The sequence below is a fragment of the Myripristis murdjan genome, chromosome 22 (assembly GCF_902150065.1).
Source record: "Myripristis murdjan chromosome 22, fMyrMur1.1, whole genome shotgun sequence".
Taxonomy (NCBI): domain Eukaryota; kingdom Metazoa; phylum Chordata; class Actinopteri; order Holocentriformes; family Holocentridae; genus Myripristis; species Myripristis murdjan.
In genome coordinates, this window is record NC_044001.1 from 6,826,368 (window position 1) to 6,845,452 (window position 19,085).

General features: G+C 42.0%; 2 protein-coding genes across 2 annotated transcripts; both read right to left on the reverse strand.

Annotated features, from left to right (window-relative positions):
* Nucleotides 1-2,770: 2,770 nt before the first annotated feature.
* On the reverse strand, nt 2,771-4,457 carry kcnk3b (potassium channel, subfamily K, member 3b). The gene is made up of 2 exons (XM_030082067.1): nt 4,175-4,457; nt 2,771-3,663 (listed from the first exon to the last, which is right to left on the reverse strand). The coding sequence occupies exons 1-2, from the start codon at nt 4,455-4,457 to the stop codon at nt 2,771-2,773; spliced, it is 1,176 nt and encodes a 391-aa protein (XP_029937927.1).
* Nucleotides 4,458-5,272: 815 nt separating this feature from the next.
* On the reverse strand, nt 5,273-18,683 carry ezra (ezrin a). Its single transcript, XM_030082066.1, has 13 exons — nt 18,672-18,683; nt 16,322-16,405; nt 15,971-16,066; nt 14,718-14,992; nt 13,684-13,767; nt 12,741-12,887; nt 11,185-11,281; nt 10,496-10,659; nt 10,190-10,320; nt 9,163-9,323; nt 8,242-8,334; nt 7,255-7,506; nt 5,273-6,358 (listed from the first exon to the last, which is right to left on the reverse strand). The coding sequence occupies exons 1-13, from the start codon at nt 18,681-18,683 to the stop codon at nt 6,194-6,196; spliced, it is 1,761 nt and encodes a 586-aa protein (XP_029937926.1). The 3' UTR covers nt 5,273-6,193.
* Between the last annotated feature and the right edge of the window lie 402 nt (nt 18,684-19,085).

A 19,085-nucleotide genomic window follows, 5' to 3' on the forward strand; every position in this document is an offset into this window, starting at 1 on the left:
AGTTTAGTCCAAATTCCCATGGGGAAACCATCTGGACCAAACTGTCATTTCTATACATTCTGCAGACTTCTTCTTCTTCTTCTTTTTCTTCCTTTTTTCTTTTTTTTCCTCCTCCTCACACAGTCCATGTGATACAAGATCCTTGAAGCAAAATTCAGTGTTGTCTTAAATATAAATGCCCAAATGTTGTGTACAAATGAATTTCAGAGGTGAAGCTTTTTCTCTATGATGCATCAATCGCCATAGGGAGCGTTTTTTTTTTCTTTTTTTCTTTGAGGTTATGTTGTATAGACAGTTCCTTAATCATAGTGAAAATCATCCACAGTGATCAACATTAGGGAAACAGCAAGAACCACACGGGCTTATTATTCAGATGTTTTGTGAGGGGAATTTCAGCAAAAAAACACTCAGACTTGTTGGAGGAAGCATCCGCGTTTTTAATGTTCTTGTATGAACGTTCCTTTCCAAACCGGGACAAAACATTGTGGAATAATGTCTCAAATATTTAAACTAGATAAAGTGTACTTCATTCATCTTGCCAGACCCTTGAAATGTCTTAAAACTAAAAACACATCCCGTTGCAAGATAAGACATAAAAAAGTGCTCTTTTTTTTTCAAGTACTCAAAGTGTATTCAAGTACTATTTTGCTCTTGTCGTCTTTACAAAATGTTTTGTACATAGCTTTTTTTTTTTTTTTAAATTCAAGTAAGAAACAAAGAAACCTGTTTATGCTAGTGCAACATAATGATGTAGTTCTGCTGAGTAGTAATCTCTATTAAATCTAATACAGTACTTGCATAAAATGTAGGCTGTCGTACTCCGGGTCAGTTATTCTTAATTACCAAAAGCTGAATGCATCATAGTCATTATCTCCCTTTCATTAACATGTGCAAACAGTATCTATTTCTACATACATGTGGCGAAGTAACACAACAAGTCTGTTTCCTGGATGTGGACTCGACCCCTTCATAGTTTCTCAGTAGAGTGCAGATCTAGACCGAATAGCTTTTGCAAGTAATTTTTTTTTTTTTTGTATATAGATGTTGTTCCAACCAGGTGTGGCTGGCTTTATTGACCTTGGCCAATATAATAAGTGCTATAATGTTTAAGGGGAAATCCAACCATGAAAAGCTCAGCACTGTTAGATATCATCAATTTATGTGCAAGGAGTTGTTTTTTTTAACCAATATCGTAGGCTTTTTTGGTGTATCCACATACCTTAAATCTGCCTGGTCTACCTCTAGCTCTGTTAGTGATGTCCTAAACGTCCCAGAATGCCCTTTGACAACCCCAGACGACTATCCTGAACGTTTTGTGGGTTAAACGGGTAAGTATAACTCACAGCGGCCTTATCTCTTATTCAAAACACAGCACGTCTTGCAGCTGCATCGCATTCTTGTCTATTCAGGCTACGGTGGTGGAGAATTTGGCCCCTGATGGATTTCTCCCTGTATTATTTATTGTTGAATGTTGGTGCAGATGTCGTGAATGTTGGAAAAAAAAAAAAAACCTCCTTGCTCTTTGATTCTGAGGGACTGACAGCAAAACCTGGCATTTACTACTAAACAAATTTCTGCAATTAAACATTCGCAGCTGCACTAGAAATACCTTAACAAGCCATCACATCATCTCCTTTTGGCCAGTTATCCATATGAATAAGATTAAAAAAAAAAAAAACATCACTATACAATGAAGTGTGTCCAGAAATGCAAAGTACATTGTCAACAGCTGCTTGTAGGGTGGACTTTTCTTTTAAAACAATAAGGTTATGATAAGTGAAAGTCAATGCACTCGAGTGTAATTAGGTCTATCTGTGATTTACAACTTGCCTATTACCCTTTAATATGGCAAACCCCTCCCATCTGGCACTACGAAACAGGCTGAAACAAATACTAAGAATCACTTGCATCTACTATTTGGTCCAGATGTGATTTAGGCCGCTCTGCACACTTCACATCTGGATAGCTGATGTTTTGTTTGATAGGCACTGAGTTCTGTGAAGCTGCACAGTCCTTCAGGTCAAAAAGATGCACACAGAGAAGCAAAGCAGGAAAAAAAAAAAAAAAACAGGTACAAAAACAGCTCTTACACCCCAGCCATACACTTTGATAGACATCAGTGAGCCAAAATGTCAGCTTTTTCATATTCTTGTCTCTGCAGCACATGAACAATGAAATGATAAGAGGTGAAAGTTTGACGGGCAGCATCGGTAGTGCATTCGCTGCACCTCACAAGTACCTGGATGGCCAGAGTGTGTGTCTGTGCTGGCCTCTGAAGGACTGATAGAAGCAGCACATGGGAAACACCATGAAAAGGACCAGTAGCTGCTCTGGGCAGAGTTCTGGAGAAACCAAACCACCTGGCAGTGCCAGCCTGCGACTGATGTCACCACTCAAGATCCTACACTATCAGCTACATGTGTCCTGGAGCCGTGGACTGCACACAGACTGCATTATGTCTGCATGTGTGGTAACCTGGATGGTTTCCCGGTGGCTACGCCACTGATAATGCACACCGCACGACCCTGAAAACGAGCTCGAGTCAAATCGCCACTTGCTATGCTGGCTCAAATAAATCTTTGACTATGAATTTGCTGTTTCCAGTGAGTGTTTTCCCCTTTTGCACGTTCTACTGTTGGATTACTGGGATTATAGCACCACAAACATCTACTTGTATTCATGTCTTTGCTGCAAGGACCGCCAAGCAGCTATTATTCACCCGTCGGTGTTGACTGTATTGTGCTGTACTGAAACCTGCTGTGTTGAGAGGCTAGACAGAGCTGCGTCTTTTGAACACCCTGAACGGAGAGAGAATGTGTAGGCCTGTCGTTATGGCGCTTATGTCTGTGCACTGACGTGGACTGCACACACAGCCTGTCGATCCAGGCTCCACGTAGTGAGGACAGTTACTGTTCTGCTGCAAGTAGGCATCGGAGAAGGTCAGTTCCTGAGGGATCATGGCTGGGATGGAGCCTTGCAGCTTCTCCCTGCTCCGGTACCACAGGCAGGAGCATATTGTCTGGAAATGGAGCACCTCAGTGTAGACACCTTTCAAATCTTTAGCCTTTGCACTGTCGTCACCTACAGGCGTGGAGGAGGTCGAGGCGGAGACCGGGACCAGACGAGCCACCTCTCCTCTGAGCTTGCCGCCAGAGAGCAGAGCCCTTTGCTCGGCGTCCCTCCGCTCGTCCTCGGCGTTCATGGTCAGGAAGCGAAGCACCACCAGGTTGAGGAAAGCCCCGATCACCGTCAGGCCCATCAGGATGTAGACAAAGCAGAAGGCCACGTACCGGGGGTCGTTCTGCAGCGCGTGGTCCTTCTGCAGGGCCACGTAGTCACCAAAGCCGATGGTGGTGAGCGTGATGAAGCAGTAATAGAACGCGTGAAGGAAGCTCCAGCCCTCGCAGTGGGAGAACGCCACGGCCCCCACACACAGGGTGCTCAAGCAAGAGAAGAAGCCCACAGTCACCATGTTTGCCATGGAGACCTCCGTTTGACGCATTCCCAGGCACTTCTTGGCTTGGTGCAGCAGGTATCTGACAAATGTGTTGATCCTCTCCCCCAGGCTCTGGAACATGACCAAGGTGAGCGGGATCCCCAGGAGGGCGTAGAACATGCAGAACACTTTCCCTGAGTCTGTGCTGGGAGCCGCGTGGCCGTAGCCTGGATGGAAAGACAGCAGACATTTACATCTTTACAGCTACTACACAAACAGAATAAGATTCATTCTTTTGTTCTGCCAGCTCTCTGTTTTGTTAATGCTGAGGCAAAGTTCCTCATTTGCTTTGATTTATCTTGGCAAGATAGCTCGAGCATTTTTTCAAAACTGTTGCATGAGTCAAATCCACAGCGAAGGAATTAAAGCAAACTCTGAGCTCCAAAGCACCACTCACAGTCACTGTGTTCTCCCTAATGCCAAACCCTGCCACACTAATCAAACTGACCGGACTAACAGCCTTTCATGTCTCCCAGAGTGATCCATTACTGCTGATAGAGACACTGTAAACACAAGATAAAACCATAAAACCCATGCCCTTGTTTTTGTCCTTGGATCACCCGAAATGACCTAACCTCCTCATGCCAGAAAAATCATCTCAAGGACTACAGTCAGCCTCAAACTAATCACAAATGCGATTCCGCCCTTTTAACGTGTTAAATAGTGACCGGCGCCCACCTATTGTCGTTATCACAGTGATGGCGAAGTAAAAGGATCCGGCGAATTTCCATTGCACCCCGGCTTTGTGCGGTTTCAGCTGCAGAATGACGAGCTCCAGTTCGTCAAAGTTCTCTTTGGTCAAGTTGAATTTGCGCATGAGTTCATATTTTCTGGCGTCGAGCTTCCTCCGCTGACTTTTCTCCTGCTTGGACTCCAGGGTGTCAAAGACGGCCGCTCCGACCACCAGGTAGGTGAGGATGCTGATGATGAGGGCGAGAGTCCTTGCGTTTTGCCTCTTCATGTTAAACACACTCTCGGTTGAGTTTTGCCTCCTTGCAGGTGGGAGCTGAAACTCTGCGACCTCCTTGGCGGAAGAAGGATCCAACACTGGGACTTTGGAGACGCGCACATTGATTGGGAGCTGTTATTTCAGCACCACCCCCGCATCACAGTTGGGTGCTACTGTATTTGGACTATTTGTCACCGGCATATATTTAGATTGTGCAGAGATGAAACAGAGGGCAACCCCACAGATTCTCAAAAAGAGTTTTTAAAGTAGCTATTTCCACCTTTTTTTTTTTTTTTTACTTTCATCCAAAAACGTCTTGCGGGAAAAAAAAAAAGCGGATCTCCGTGCACAGCGCGCACACGGGCTGCAGCCCAGCCTCCCTGAGGGCAGAATAAACATTTTGTCACCTTTAAAAACCGGTTATACTCCTCAACAGAGTGTCTGCTTCCAGCCTCCCAACGAGTACTCCTTAACGTGTTCAAATATTACTTAGCATGATTCATACTTTCATTCACGGATACAATATTTACTCAGTGGCAGTTCAAACAGACGAGGGCTCTGGGTTTCACAAGTTGTCTGGCAACGTAATTTGATTGCCCTTCCGTCCTATGAGTAAATATTACAAAGACACATCCTCCTCGCAGTGGGCTCAAATAAAACTTGGGTACAGCTTTTGTCAACAGGAGTGGCAGCAAAAGAGAGAAAATACATGAGAGTAAACGCATTCTTTAAATATATATTTTATTTTATGGCATGGGACAGAGCATTGTTTATGAGATATTATGCATGTAGTCTTACATCTGCACCATTTGCTATTTATTACCAAGTCATCACTGATATTGTTCTCTTGCTGTTATATTCAAAGCTGTGTTCATACTGGTCCATAAATATTACTCACAAAGTACTTTGCTATAGAAAATCAGATTATATAGACTCTATCTGATAAAAATGGCTTTGTATTAAAGGTTGGCAATATGCTGGGCAATTTTTTTGCACTCCCTTTGGAAGTCAGTTCAAGTGAGAGTGGGCTTCAAAAACATGTTTAAATTCTTCCTAGCAATAAGATGTGATATGTGTGATAAAAGCAAAAATGTTGAGGCAAATTCTTTGGCATCCTCTCCAATAAAAACCCATTCATTTCTTAATTATGTCAGATGTAGAGCACATTAAAACAAGTTAAATAAACTGTTATTAATAAGACATTTATAAAGATAGGCGCATGTGGCACTGATAGCATACAGGGCAGACATATTATTGTAGGAAACACTACTGTTTGGCATGATAATGAAACCGCAAACTGGAATTACAAGACCTTTCCCTCAGGATCATTTGTCATGTCATAAATCATATCTATAGTACACTGAAAGATACATACTACTTTTGTTTCTATGTTAAGAAAAGATATGGCGAAAACAGTTTGTTCTTATTTGTCTACATTTTATAGAACTACACAGCATGCTGGAGTTGTTTCAGTTCTACAAAACAAAACAAAACAGCTAAATCTGTATCTATACCTATATATAGATATAGATGTTTATATATAACCACAGTGCTTTCAAGTAAAACTTCCAACAGACTTGCCAATAACACATCATGGAGGTACTATTTTGCGATGAGCCACATCAACTTTTCTGGGTCTTTCAGATCAGGTTTGGCTGGAATTACTTCACTTTTTAATTAAGAAATGCTGAGCAGGACTTCCATGAGGTATGTGGCGCCGTCAGGAGATCTTGACATCTCTGAGGTTTCTACAAGGCCTCAAACTCGTCGACCCTCTGCTTCGTGTTGCCCTGACGGATCTGACGCAGAGTCTTGTACTTGTCGCGGCCCTTTTGCACGTTGTCTGCGTGGAGCACGTCGTCCTTCGTCTTCTTGCTGTCATCTCTGGCTTCTGCCAAATCCGAGCTCAGGGCCTGTCAGAGGGGGAAAAAATTAAACCACATTTATGACCCTAACCCTAACCCTAACCCTAACCCTAACATCCACCTACAGATACATTTTTATCAATAACCAGTCTTGTTCACTGGATTCCAGGAGCAATTTTGTGTCAAAATGTGAAATTTCCTTTTTTTTTTTTTTTTTTTTTTTAAGTGTACCCACTTTTCCTCAGCTGTGCTTCTACTTCAGTCAGTGACTTCCTGCATTTCCCAGAATGCAATTTAACTGCCACTGGAGAATGTGCCCAAGCAGGTTTACCTTCAGCTGTAGGTTATAGACTTAGCTGAAGGGTGACAGTGATAGACAAATCAGTGCAGGAGTTTTTCACTCTGGGCTTCTGAGGCTAGAAATACATTTTGTGTTTGTAGATGGTAAAGGGCCTTGTAATCCCCAATGTGAACAACTCCGCTTCAAAAACTGCCAAACTGTCCAAAAAGGCGGTGAAAATTTCTCTTTTTAGACCAAGCAGAAGTGACGAGATTTAGCGTGTGCACCAAATGATCGCCTGATTTTTTAAATTCTGCTTTTTGCATTTTTTTAAGTGACACTTGCTGGCGCAGTGAGATATAGGCAAGCTGTTTTTTTCTCAAATCAAATCAAAAACAATGACAACATGTGCACTGTAAGTTTAGTATTCAGATGACTGAAGACATACTGTGTACTGCAAGGTTACTTGAACTGACTAAAGCTAAACTGTTGTCATCTCTTACCAGATTTCAAGAACATTTGAGATCAGGTTTTCTTTTAAATTTAGTTTTACAACAGGAGCTGCTGTCAAAGTCTGACCCTCTTTATCAGACTTTTCTTGAGGGTTTAGCAGCAGTGCAGCTCAGGAAGACTGTAGAAAGTGACATTTTCCACCTGGACTCACCTGCAGCTGTTTCTGCAGGCGCTTGTTCTTCTCGGCCTCGGTGAGACGCTCCTCTTCCTCGTGGTGGTCGTTGATGCCCTGTGACTGCAGCTCGGCGCTGTAGGTGCTGTTCTCTTCGCTGTGCTCGTGGTCGCTCTCGCTGTCCGAGGAGGAGGAGGAGGAGGAAGCGGCAGCAGGGGGCGCCGCAGGAGAGGTCATCACCATTTGCAGCTCCTCCTTTGTCTTCAGCAGATCCTCCTGCACCTCCTTAGCCTGGGAGGGGGGAGAGAGGGTGCACTGGAGGTCAGGACGCCCCATGTCTGACTTACCCGTGCCTAATTTAAGTTGCCTTTTTTTGGGTGTGTATTGACTTTTTATTTAGATTTTTTTTTTTTTTTTTTTTACATTTTTCCCAGTAGAAAATATATATAAATTTTACTGATGTTTGTAGTATTCTCTTGCTTGCACTACGCACCACTTGGATTTCATCTGCAGAAACTTATGCATGTAATGCGCTTCAAATCTCTTTTGCACTGATTGCAACTCTTGACACACTGAACATTTGAAGGGTTAAATACAAAAGAGGATCTGAAGGTAGAGCCAGCTCTTTGTTGATCCTTAAGAAACGCCTTATTTTTAGATTTTCAAATTGTTCATCGGCTGATTTAGGCCTTAATTTGCTCTGGGCTCGGTCTTGACCCCATCTAGACCTGCTCTTGCACCAAGATTCTGACTGAAGCCATGATACCAGGAGGAGAAAATAAAAGAAATAGCTGTCATCTTCTGAATCTATTGGTACATGTTTTAAGGTGATAAAACACAGTCTGTGCAGGAAAGATATAAAGGAGGCTTGTAAAAACACCCACAAGAGGACAGAGAGGAAAAACGTATGGCTGACAAAAATGAATTTCCAAAGCGATTAGGAGCCAGCATGTTTGGATGAAACCCTGGTAATCCCTCTGATTTGTCCTCGTGTCCTCAGTCATGTGCTGACAGCGTGAGTCTCACCTTGTTTTGCCATGAGTCAGCCTCTTCCTCCTTGAGCCTCTTCGCCTCCTCCAACTGACTGATCTTGCTGCTGTATTCCTCCAGCTCTGCAGCCTGAGCGAAGAAGCACAAACCGTGTTGTCTTTACTGTTTCCCCAAAAGAGGGTCTCTGGCAAAGCAGGAGATTTTACTTAATGAAGAGATTGATACAACAAATTAAATCAAACACTAGTGATCCCATTCAGCGCCATTCATCCAGTCAATTAAGACTTTAAACGTTACTTGAATAGATAAATAATGTCACGTTCCAATAGCAGACTGCAGGATTCTCTTCATTTGCATGCATTCCAGCAGTAAGCACTAATTCCAGTGTGTGCATGAATCAAAAATGTGTGTTTTTTGTAAACGCATCTGCTGAAACAGATTTGTATTTTTTGCGATATTCCAGGAAACGTTGGGTCTGTCTACCAACTATTACACTCATTACGCTCAGAGGTCAGAGGTCAGACCCCTGCAGATGTTCAGTAAAACCTGCTGGTTGATATCAGCAAAGAGTCATCGGCTCATTGCAGAAATATCAGCATATCAGTAATATATGTTGTGTCATATGCTAAAAAGGCAGCATATATTTCAGTAAAAAAAAGCAGTCAAGATCATTTAAAAACAGTGCTTTCATTGAAATAGTTTGTCCAGCAGCCTCCATTGTCTACAATCCTTTGTACAGCAGTGAGTCGGCAGAGCAGCGAATCACAGCTGAGCAGATGGTGCTGCAGATTGTGTTAACAAGTTAAGAAGTTTATTATTGAATTGGCTGCACGCTTGCCGACACAACCTGGGTCCTCTATACTTGAAGGAGGGTCTCTCTAACTTGTAGTCCGCCCTGCCGGCTGAACACACACCGCAGAGCTTACTAAGTCTTGTTCTCATTGCTGCTACACTCACCAGCTGCTCCTGGTTCTTCATCTGGTCCTCCGCCTGCCTGGCCAGCTCCTCCTTGGCGATTATGGCCTCCATCCTCTCAGCCTCCAGCCGGGCCGCCTCCTGCTCCACCCTCCTCCTCTCCTCCTCCAGCCTCATGGCCCTGTCCAGCTGCTCCTGCAGCTCTGCAACAAAAAAGTCAGCAGCGCGTGAAGATGTGTGACGACGTCTCGCACCGCGTGTGGTTTTACATGCAGGAAACGGTAAGAAATGCACTTGTTGTCTCAGGCAGCATTTTCTTCCCCTCCTTGATGTTATTTTTGGGATAATTTTGGTCCTTTTCAGGGGCAGTTTTATTGAGCTATAAAATAATACATTCGCCATGCATATTGTGATCGCTAAGGTTTAATTTTAACAATATTTATTGATGCAGTGGTTTTGAAGGGTTAGCATTGTCTTCCACTACTGGCTACACAGTGCCTACATGTTCTACTGCTTAATGTGGCACAAACACTTGTTTATTATTATCATCATTATTATTTTTTTTTCTACTGGACATCTTTGCTACATTTTTATTAATGCTTTATTTGCACATCCCTGCATTTTGCACTACATTGTGGTGTATTTATATAATTTATCTTTTTATGACATGTATACTGACAGCGCACTCTACATTTCGTTGTACAATGACAATAAGGGATACTCTCTTTTAAAATGCAAAAAAAAAAAAAAATAAAAAATCACATAACATTAACCAGAAGCGACAGATTGCTGCTGAAACTTGACAATCATCTGTTAATGTCAAATGCACATTAGACAGTAGTTGGCTGAGCAGTGGAGGAGAATAATATCCACTCTTTATTGCAAAAATTTTGCTTTCTCTTCTGCACATTTGCCGAGCAAACGAACAGCAGAGGGCAGCAGCTCCATGTTCTGTAGTTAGTTTTATGTCACCACAGGGGAAATCAGGACTGCTTTATTTTGTTAACCCCGATAAGTTACTGTGTAGAAGCCAGTCGAGGTTAAGTGAAGTCGGCCACGTCGGTCTCACCTCTCTCTGCTCTCTTGGTCGTCTCCTCATACTGGAAGAGCCTGTTCATCAGCTCCCGCTTCTCTCTCTCCATCTCCTCCTTCTCTTTCTCGATGGCCTCCCTCTTTCTCTTCTCACTCTCCAGCTGATCCCTGAGAAGCAAAGACTGAGTTTACATCCTGATGACGGCTCGAGCTCAAGTCCTAATTCTTGTGTTTCTGGCCTTTGGGTTTGGGAGAGTTTTCTGCGCTCATAAATGTTGACTGGACTTGGACCACGGCTTTAGCTCTTACTGACTTACTGACTTTGAGCCGTTTGGCCTCTCACCTCTCCATCTTCCTCTGCTGCCTCTCCTCTTTGGCCTGAGCCCTCATCTGCTGCACCTCGATGGTGTCGTTCTTACGCCGGCGAATGTACAGCTCGTGGTTGCCCATGCACAGCTGCAGGATGCGCTTGTTAACACGCAAGCGTGGAGCGTAGAATATGAAGTCCTGCAATAAATAAATAAAGAAAAATTAAAGAAAATATAAAAAAATGAAATGAAAATGAAATAACACAGACTAAAATAAAATAAAATTTAAAAATATGTCAAAATCATTAAGGATCTAATTTTATTACCTACTTATTGGGTTTTCTTGGTGTTTCCCATTCACATTTACTATACAAAGAAACATCTTCTAAATTTACTTTTGGTTCCATTTTTGATGTTCTCTAATAAATTCTAATATTGTGAGATGCTTGCAATAATTCCCAGGTTTTGCAAATGATTATTATGAGTATTACCATGAATAGTTTTCCTTACTCAAACCACATACTACGACTTTAATGACGTTTTAGGAAAAGTTCTTTGGATTAGTATTTCTAATGAGCTGTTGGTGACAAACATCTTTACTTCCGTTCCCTGTTTTTTGCAGCTTCTTGGTGCACGCCTGTGTTCCCCTCAAACTTGTGATTACACATTTACGCACGCCTCTGTTACTGTTAGACAGCAGATATCGCATCCATGAAATACTCACAGGAGCTTTCTTGTCTATGGGCTTGATGATGAATTTCTTGTCATTGAAAGAAATGTTCCTAATTTCACTCCAGGGGAATCCAATCTTGGGAGACAGCCTGAAAGATGGAAGGAGAAGGGGTGGAAATTTGTATTACTCCACATTCAGAGGTAACGGTGCATTTTTTTTTTTTTTTTTTTTTTGCTCTCCAAATCTGAAACAGCAACGCTTTATTCACCAGGTACAGTGAACTGAACAATTTTGAGGGTTTCACAGCACACACTAACACATGTGGTGCAGAGACAGCAGGGCAGCAAACCCGAGTTTACTCATGTTGTAGTAGAATCAAGAGAACTGGGTCAATGGCCTTTCGAAAACAACAGCCAAACATGATAGTGCAACAGCTGACTGGGCGATAGGAAGGCAGCAGGGGTCACTGACTGAGGCCTGACTGCTCGTGTGTTGCCCTCCTGTCTGCAGAGCTCCAGGTGTGTCATCATCCCAACACACGCTGAAAACATTCAGCTAGCAGTGAGGTTTACAGGCAATCTCTGCTTTACTGGATAAATGATGGACAGAAGCAGAAAAGGAGTGCAAGAGACCAGTAGAGAGAGTAAGAAGTGATTAAATTTATTATCATCATAGTAGAAAACGGGGCATCACAGCACAGAAAATGATAAATTACAAATCCTTTATTGTAATTATTATATTATTTTAACTCCCTGAGATGTGATTTCTTCTTAAATTGTCACCTCAATTTGCTTCAAAGGTAAAAAAAAAGACATTGTTTTCCATATTGTGCAACAATGTCACATATATATTCGGTATCTGCTGGCTGTGACGTTTAATTCACACTTACATTGAGCGAAATATTCAAAGCCAAGATGCCATTGTTTACATATCTTGTGCATCATTTTACACACATTTCAGGGCAGTTCAATGGGATATATATGATATATTGGGATCTGTACTTAGAATAAATTTCTAATGGATTTGAACAAAGCTCAGCTGCATGGATTTGAGATGATGAAACCACCAATGGGGCCGATGTTTCTCCCACGACACAGCTGGTGAGTGAATGACCCCCTAAATACCAATGGGACACTGATCTCATCAAAATAATACTAATCCAGTTTTGTTTTGCACTATTAATATATTTAGCATATCACACTGATTATTACTGTATCATTGTTATCCGAATTGTTTTCTTTTTTGTCATGTGATGTGAGATTATCTCCCTCTTATTGGTCATGTAACATACACAGGCAGACTTTCACTTCATTCATTTGCTCTTAGCTGTGTGATCAAAACATGTTAATATATTAAAATGATACAGCAATTAAAATAAATAATTTGCTATTTTCCTTCCTGTTATCTTCACGTGCCTGGAGCCCCTCAATTGTCGACTTCAGGTTTTGTTTTCCCAATGATTCAAAGTGCACCGACTACACCTCATTTTTTTTGCACAAGAAGAAGAAGAGCGCCCACTTTGTTCTGTTCTCCCAGTAAAATATCGTCAGCTGAACCACCAGGACCTCATATTAGCTTTGAGTGAAGTCACCGACTCGCGGACTAACCTGTCGTCTTTCTCATAGATGTTGAGCCCCAGGGCGTCGACCCCCAGCCACAGGTCTGTGCCCTTCCTGTTCTTGATCTCAAAGTAGTTGACGCCGTACATCTCCAGATCCTGGGAGATCTTCAGGTACTCGAGCATGGCATCCTCCCTGTTCAGCACAGACAAGTCAGTGGGAAAAATGAAAGGAAAAAAACACAACATATACGGTATTATATCCAATTATCTAGCGTGCTGTAGGAAAGTGAATTTTCTTTTTAAATGGTGGTGTGTGGATCTTTGGCCATGAATAGCGTCAAAGATTTGAATAAGTGCTTTCACCCAATTTCTTACATCCAAAAAAATAAGCATGTATCTATCCTTTTTCTTCTGAGATGTAAATTGGAGAATAGAATGACAAAGCACTGACAGAAAGATGAAATTCATAGTGAGTAGTCAGTTTACCACAAAGTTAAGTCTTAAGAATCATAAATGAGTCATTTCTGTTGATTCAGGTCGAAGTCAGAGTGATTCATTCCTTTCATTTCTTTTGGCAGATTGATGAGTTGCATTGGCAGAATTAATAGCTAATCCATCAAAGAACAATAATAATTATGATGGTGATGATTATACAGCACTTATCGACACCAGTGCTACAAAATGCTTTACATAAAACAAAACAAATAAAAGAAATAAAACGGGCAAGCGTACGATTCAAAGCACTAGGAATAAAAGTCATGATTCATTCAATGCAACGCATGACTCGTTCCGTCCCGTGACAATCAAAAAAAAGTTTTGAATGCAATCTGTGGCAGGTTGTGTGTGATCTCAAAAACCCGGTGCAAACACACACGACAGCATGAAAGTTAAAGAGGCTAAAATTGCAGTTTTAATGAACGGAGGTGTTGTCGGCAGAGACGTTTCCCAGGATGAGAGATAAGTTTGTGCGTAAATCAGCCTTCACTTACTTCAGCATCGATCTGTGCTCCTGGTGCCAAACCTGGATCCGCTCCTCCCACTGTTCCTTGGACAGATTGTGTTGGTCGAGCACTCTGAGGGGAGAGACGCCTTATCAGCAAGCATTTGGTCAAACTGTAAACAGTCTGCGTATACGTACCGAGTTAAATCAAACACATAGGGCATTGTTGTGCCTTAGAGAACATATTATATCCTTTCGTTGGCAATAGAGAATATGTAATAGCACAAACAGAGGAGAGTCTGTAATTGAGTCATTAACAGCATGAGTGACTACCAACATTAGACTGGACGGTTTCCAGTGTAGCAGCAGAGTTGTGTAACCATCTGTGGTGAAAACATGACATTTAAGACGAAGGCGCTTTTATTTGCACGTTTATGCAAGGAGCCAGGAATGTGTCTTTCCTCCCATCTTTCCTTAATACACACAACGAGGGGGGAAAAAAAGCACACATAAAACTACTCGGTTTACATTTAATAAGCCAAGATTTGAGTCTAGAGGACCTTCATCGGAGCCAGAATGGCACACAATGAAGAGGCAAGCTGCTGGAAATGACAGGACTGAGTGTGGAGGAGATCTTTTTCACTTTTTGCGGCTCCAGCTTTATCTGACATTTAAAAAAAAAAAAAAAAAAAAAAGCCTTGCTCAAGGGCACTTTACCAGCATTAGCCACAGTAATACTGATGCATAATACTGCCAAACCTGAGCAGTGATTTGATTATAGCTTCCCTGCACCTTCCACCATCATATTCATTTTTTATTAAAGTAATATTTTCTAGTTAATAAATGTCCATTTTTCTCCTCTATCACTGATTGGTGTAACAGAATACTGATTCAACCTATATGCAAAAATCTAATGGAAAAGACATTGCAGCAATGGCCACACTGTTTGATGGACAGGTTATTTCTGGGAAGTGCAGTGCAGAAACCAAAGAAGTCACAAAAAAAATAACAACTATACATCTCTCAGATTGCCACTTTCATGTCTCAGGTTGCTCATGCATTCCCTGAACTCTTCGCCCTCACCTCTTGGGCAGCAGGTGCTCAGACAACAGGTAGCCGGGCTGGTGCACAAACTTGTTGTAGTCCCCAAACTTGGCCTGGACGGAGTAGGAGGCCAGCAGCACGGCGGACTCTGGAGGGCAGTAGATCTCCTGCGTCAGGATGCCCTCCTTCACCTGCAGGAAGAAGAGCTTCTGCGTGATGTCCTGGATCAGCTCGTCAGCCACGTCCTCGGGGTAAAACCGAGCCCGCAGCTTGAACTGCAGCGGAGTCTCCTTCTTCATATCCTGGGCGATGACCTGAGCGACGGAGAGTAAAACAGAGAGCAGGATAGACAGTAGTATCAATACACTATGTACACACACACACACATACTGCACATGTATAGAGATCTATAGTTCCCTATTCCTATTCCTATTTTATTTCCTTTTTATTGTATTTGTGGCTTTGATCTTAACTTACTGCTACTGCTGCTGCGTCATTTTGAATTTCCCCTTGGTGGGAACAGTAGAATAGGTTAGAACAGACTATGATACAGGACAGTGGAGTAAATTAGGATGATATACTCAGGTATGATCAAGCACAGCAGAGTAGAGTATTTTTAAGTTGAGTAGAATAATGTAAGAGTATAAAAAAGTAGAGTAGAGTATGATACAGTAGAACAGTGGTTCTCAAATGCGGGTACGCATACCTCTAGTAAGTTTAAAAAACACTCCTCGTGTTGATTTAAAAAATATCAATCAGGCATAATTCCTAAAATAATTAAACAATGCTATATAAGTTCAAGATAAAGCCAAGACAAAAATTAAGAAAATGGATTTGTGGTTGGAAAAAAAAGGAGAAAATCAGAAAATAAAATATTGTCAGTATCAGGTTGTTGTTTCAGACACTGATGGTGATGGATTGAAACTCTATATTGGCTTTTTTTTCTGCAATTTTTTTTTTTTTTTTTTGCATTGGTCAGGGGGTACTGGGCTGAAAAAAATTCAAAGGGGGTACATTATTGAAAAAAGCTCAATAACCACTGTAAAAGAACACTGTAGGGTTAAATAGAGCATCATAAAGTAGATTATAGTAGAGTACAAGAGAGTATAGTATAGTCTAATATGGTAAAGGAAAGTGCAGTAGAGTGGATGGGAAAAAGAGAAAATAGAAATATGGATTTCTTATTCTATTTATTTATTTATTTATGGTTTATTTAATTTGTAGTGGTTTCTTATTCTCAGTTAAACTTGTCAGCGGCTCACAGGAACACATCCGACCACACACAGCTTTACCTTTTTATCAAAATTCAGCCAGGTGATGAAGCCTTTGCTGTCCACGAACTGCAGCCCGAAGTACCAGACTTCACGCAGTCCGATGGTCCGGACCACCTGACACACACACACACACACACACACACACACAGGGAGGAGCAGGAGATGTTACAAGCAGAATGCTCAATCACTTTTCAGGAACTGGGAAACCAGCCTTGTTTTCAGCTCGACCACAACCACAGTGTATCCATTGTGGTTTTGAAAAGTGTTTCATAAAACCGAGGTTGGGGAAGGAAATTTTCCCAGCTTGTATGAAATCTATGAATATGCACAAATGGTTCACAAGGAAACAGTGATGTGTGGCACACTGACCTGTTCAAAGAGCTGCCTCCCTGCAGTGTTGGGATGGAAGGAAAACTCCAACTCTGCATCCATGGTGGTGACGCGAACATTGACCTGCAGCAAAAAGCTCGTTCTTTAGTCACCTGACAGCTGAGGATTTCTGTTTTGAGCCTCTGCTTTACATTCAGTCGCAGCATTCAGCTTTTGATATAATCTTGAAGAAGAATTTATATACTTCCCTGCCCTCAACTTGGTATTTCTCTCACTTATAGCACTTTTCCATCAATGAATACTCCAACATTTTAGACCAAATACTTTTTTTTTTAACTTACCCAGACAAGAAGGTTTATTTTTTCACTTTGATGGAGTGAGGCTAATGACTCCCATAGACTTCAAGTCTTTATGCTAAGATAACACAAAATGCTATCCACAGGAGCTGAACTAGTGGACGTGCAGAAGTGAAAATGATCTTGATCATCTTGGCTCAGTCTGGGTAAGATGGAAAAAGGGCCCAAATATTCCTTTAAACCTGCAACTGTTCAAACATATTGCATCTTATTCTTTTGAAGGTTACATCCAAATGACCTCTTCATGCATATTACTTCGAAGATAAACTAAGCATAAATAATGCTGCTATTTGTTTGAACAATACCTGTATGTGTGGCTGTGGGGTGGATTGTTCATAAACCATAATTGCCTGCTATCTCATTAGACTTTGGACTACCCTTGCAAGGTGCCACAAGGTTGCGCTGAAGCAGATTAAAATATCAAAACGGTCACTACTTGCCAAGTTGCCTTTAGACTTCACCACTGTAGGTGAGTCACAGCAACAGAGATCAATTTCACACTGATTAACCAAAACGCACTGCCATATTTAAAGGCAATATGTTCATAATCAGTGTTTCCACAATTCAACTCCAAAAAGGAGGATTTTTAAGCGATCTCCTACATGACACCTGCATGTATAACAGTTTCATAAATGTCTCCATGACCTCTGAGTGCGTGAAGGCCTGGGGCTTGCAGCAGTTACACAACCATTTATGAACTTACACTAGAGCACGCCCCAGGTGCTATAAAGATAAACCCACTGAAACTTGGGCAACAAAAACTGGAACATCCGTTTATAGAGCCTCCATCATGTTCTCGACTGTTTCCACCCTCCGTGATTCTGTGCAGGTAATGCATTCCTTCATGCTAGCCACCACAATTCGGCCTTTTTATGAACTCAAGCACGTGGGATAATGCCATAATGGAAGAGGTTATCCACCAGTTGCTCCATCAACAAAACCGTTTGCAAGGCCTTTTCACTCGACTGATACTGGAATCACACTTTTTTGTTGCCTGGTCTCTCTTTACACACATCATAATTACAAATCTCTCCTTGTAATGCCATCTGCTCCATTCATTCATTCATTCATATACCTAAAAACACCACATACGCTGCTTCACATGTTTGCAGCATCTTCCAGCAGTCTTCATAGGTTTATCAAGTCAGAGCAACGTCACACAAACTTAAGACGGATGTCAGCATGACCCCCCTGGAGAGGGTTTCTCCTTGGAGCGTCGATAAGAGAGCAGAGTTGTAGTCGTAATGTAGACCACAGGCCGGTCTTATCGCAGTTTTCCCACAGACTAATGCCGTATATTTGAGGAATTCTGATTGTGGACATTCAGGACGCTTACAGGGCATCAGGACATTTTGGCTCCGTTAAACTGATCGGAAACAGTCCTGTGACCCCGGATGGAAAGCTGGTTTTAGTTGACTGACTGACAAGTTCAAATGCAGTGAAAAAAAAGCAAGTGAAAGTTCATTAAACCCCCTACAGTCATGCACTGTGGCTGAAAGTCACTCTCGACATTTGGAAATAACTCCAATGTCATCGAGGGTAATTCCCTTGATTATCATCCGTTATGCAAGGCCACACAGCCAACACACGAGCCAGTTCTAGCTGTCAAGTAGTATTTTACTGCCATGAATGCATGCTGTATGGGTCAAACTCTACTTTTGGTTAATGAGTAAGAGCCAAGAAGGTTAGGTGCCTCTTGGAATGAGCTCACAAGTTTGAGCAGAATATATTAACAAAGGCAAGATACTGAATCAATATTGTACAACACAGAAACATGCTGGGAATACAGAAAAAAAGTAGAAAAGAAAGTCACTCAAAACAGAATTTGCTTTGTGGTCACTGCTATATTAATTTCTTTCATGTTAATATCACAGCTTTTCAATAACCAGTTCAGTAACCCTTAATGAGGTGAATTTATGTCAACAGGCTCATAAGATTTAGTTCAACTTAACTTAAACCAGGAGGAAAGAAGCTGGTGACATGTTTAATTATTCTGTTGTCATGTTAAATATCATGCATGAGAGGAGTCTTACCGTCTTGGGCATCTTGGCTCTGACCGGTGGTGGGGAGGAAAAAAAACAAAAAAACAAAACAGAGTGTTTCCCAGGCTGACTGAGGCTGCAGTGGCCGACTCCCAGCAGAACCTGCACCTGATAAAGAAGGCAGCTCCGCTCTCACTGGAAAACTCAAGGGTAGGGCTGCTGTCCTTTGAACTCGGCTGTAGATCACTCACACTGACACGGGAGGCTCGGCTTAGCCACTATCACACACACACACGCTGACAGCTTTACCTCCACTATGACGACTCCTCCGGACGAACCCACCCAGAGGCAATCACCAGCCTCAGCACCTTGACCGCTGCGACCTTTGATCACGGCGTGCTGGGCTATATAGACGAAACGTACTATTTAGGTTGCCTGTTTTGAAACTACAGCACAGAGGCAGGG

What these genes read in the sequence shown, in the direction of transcription:
- kcnk3b (XM_030082067.1), bottom strand. Translation starts at nt 4,457, where the DNA reads ATGAAGAGGCAAAACGCAAGGACTCTCGCCCTCATCATCAGCATCCTC. An exon ending in CACTGTGATAACGACAATAG is followed by an intron (nt 3,664 to 4,174) that starts GTGGGCGCCGGT and finishes CTTTCCATCCAG; the next exon opens with GCTACGGCCACGCGGCTCCC.
- ezra (XM_030082066.1), bottom strand. An exon ending in GAGCACAGATCGATGCTGAA is followed by an intron (nt 12,888 to 13,683) that starts GTAAGTGAAGGC and finishes TGTGCTGAACAG; the next exon opens with GGAGGATGCCATGCTCGAGT. An exon ending in GACCAAGAGAGCAGAGAGAG is followed by an intron (nt 9,324 to 10,189) that starts GTGAGACCGACG and finishes TTTTTGTTGCAG; the next exon opens with AGCTGCAGGAGCAGCTGGAC.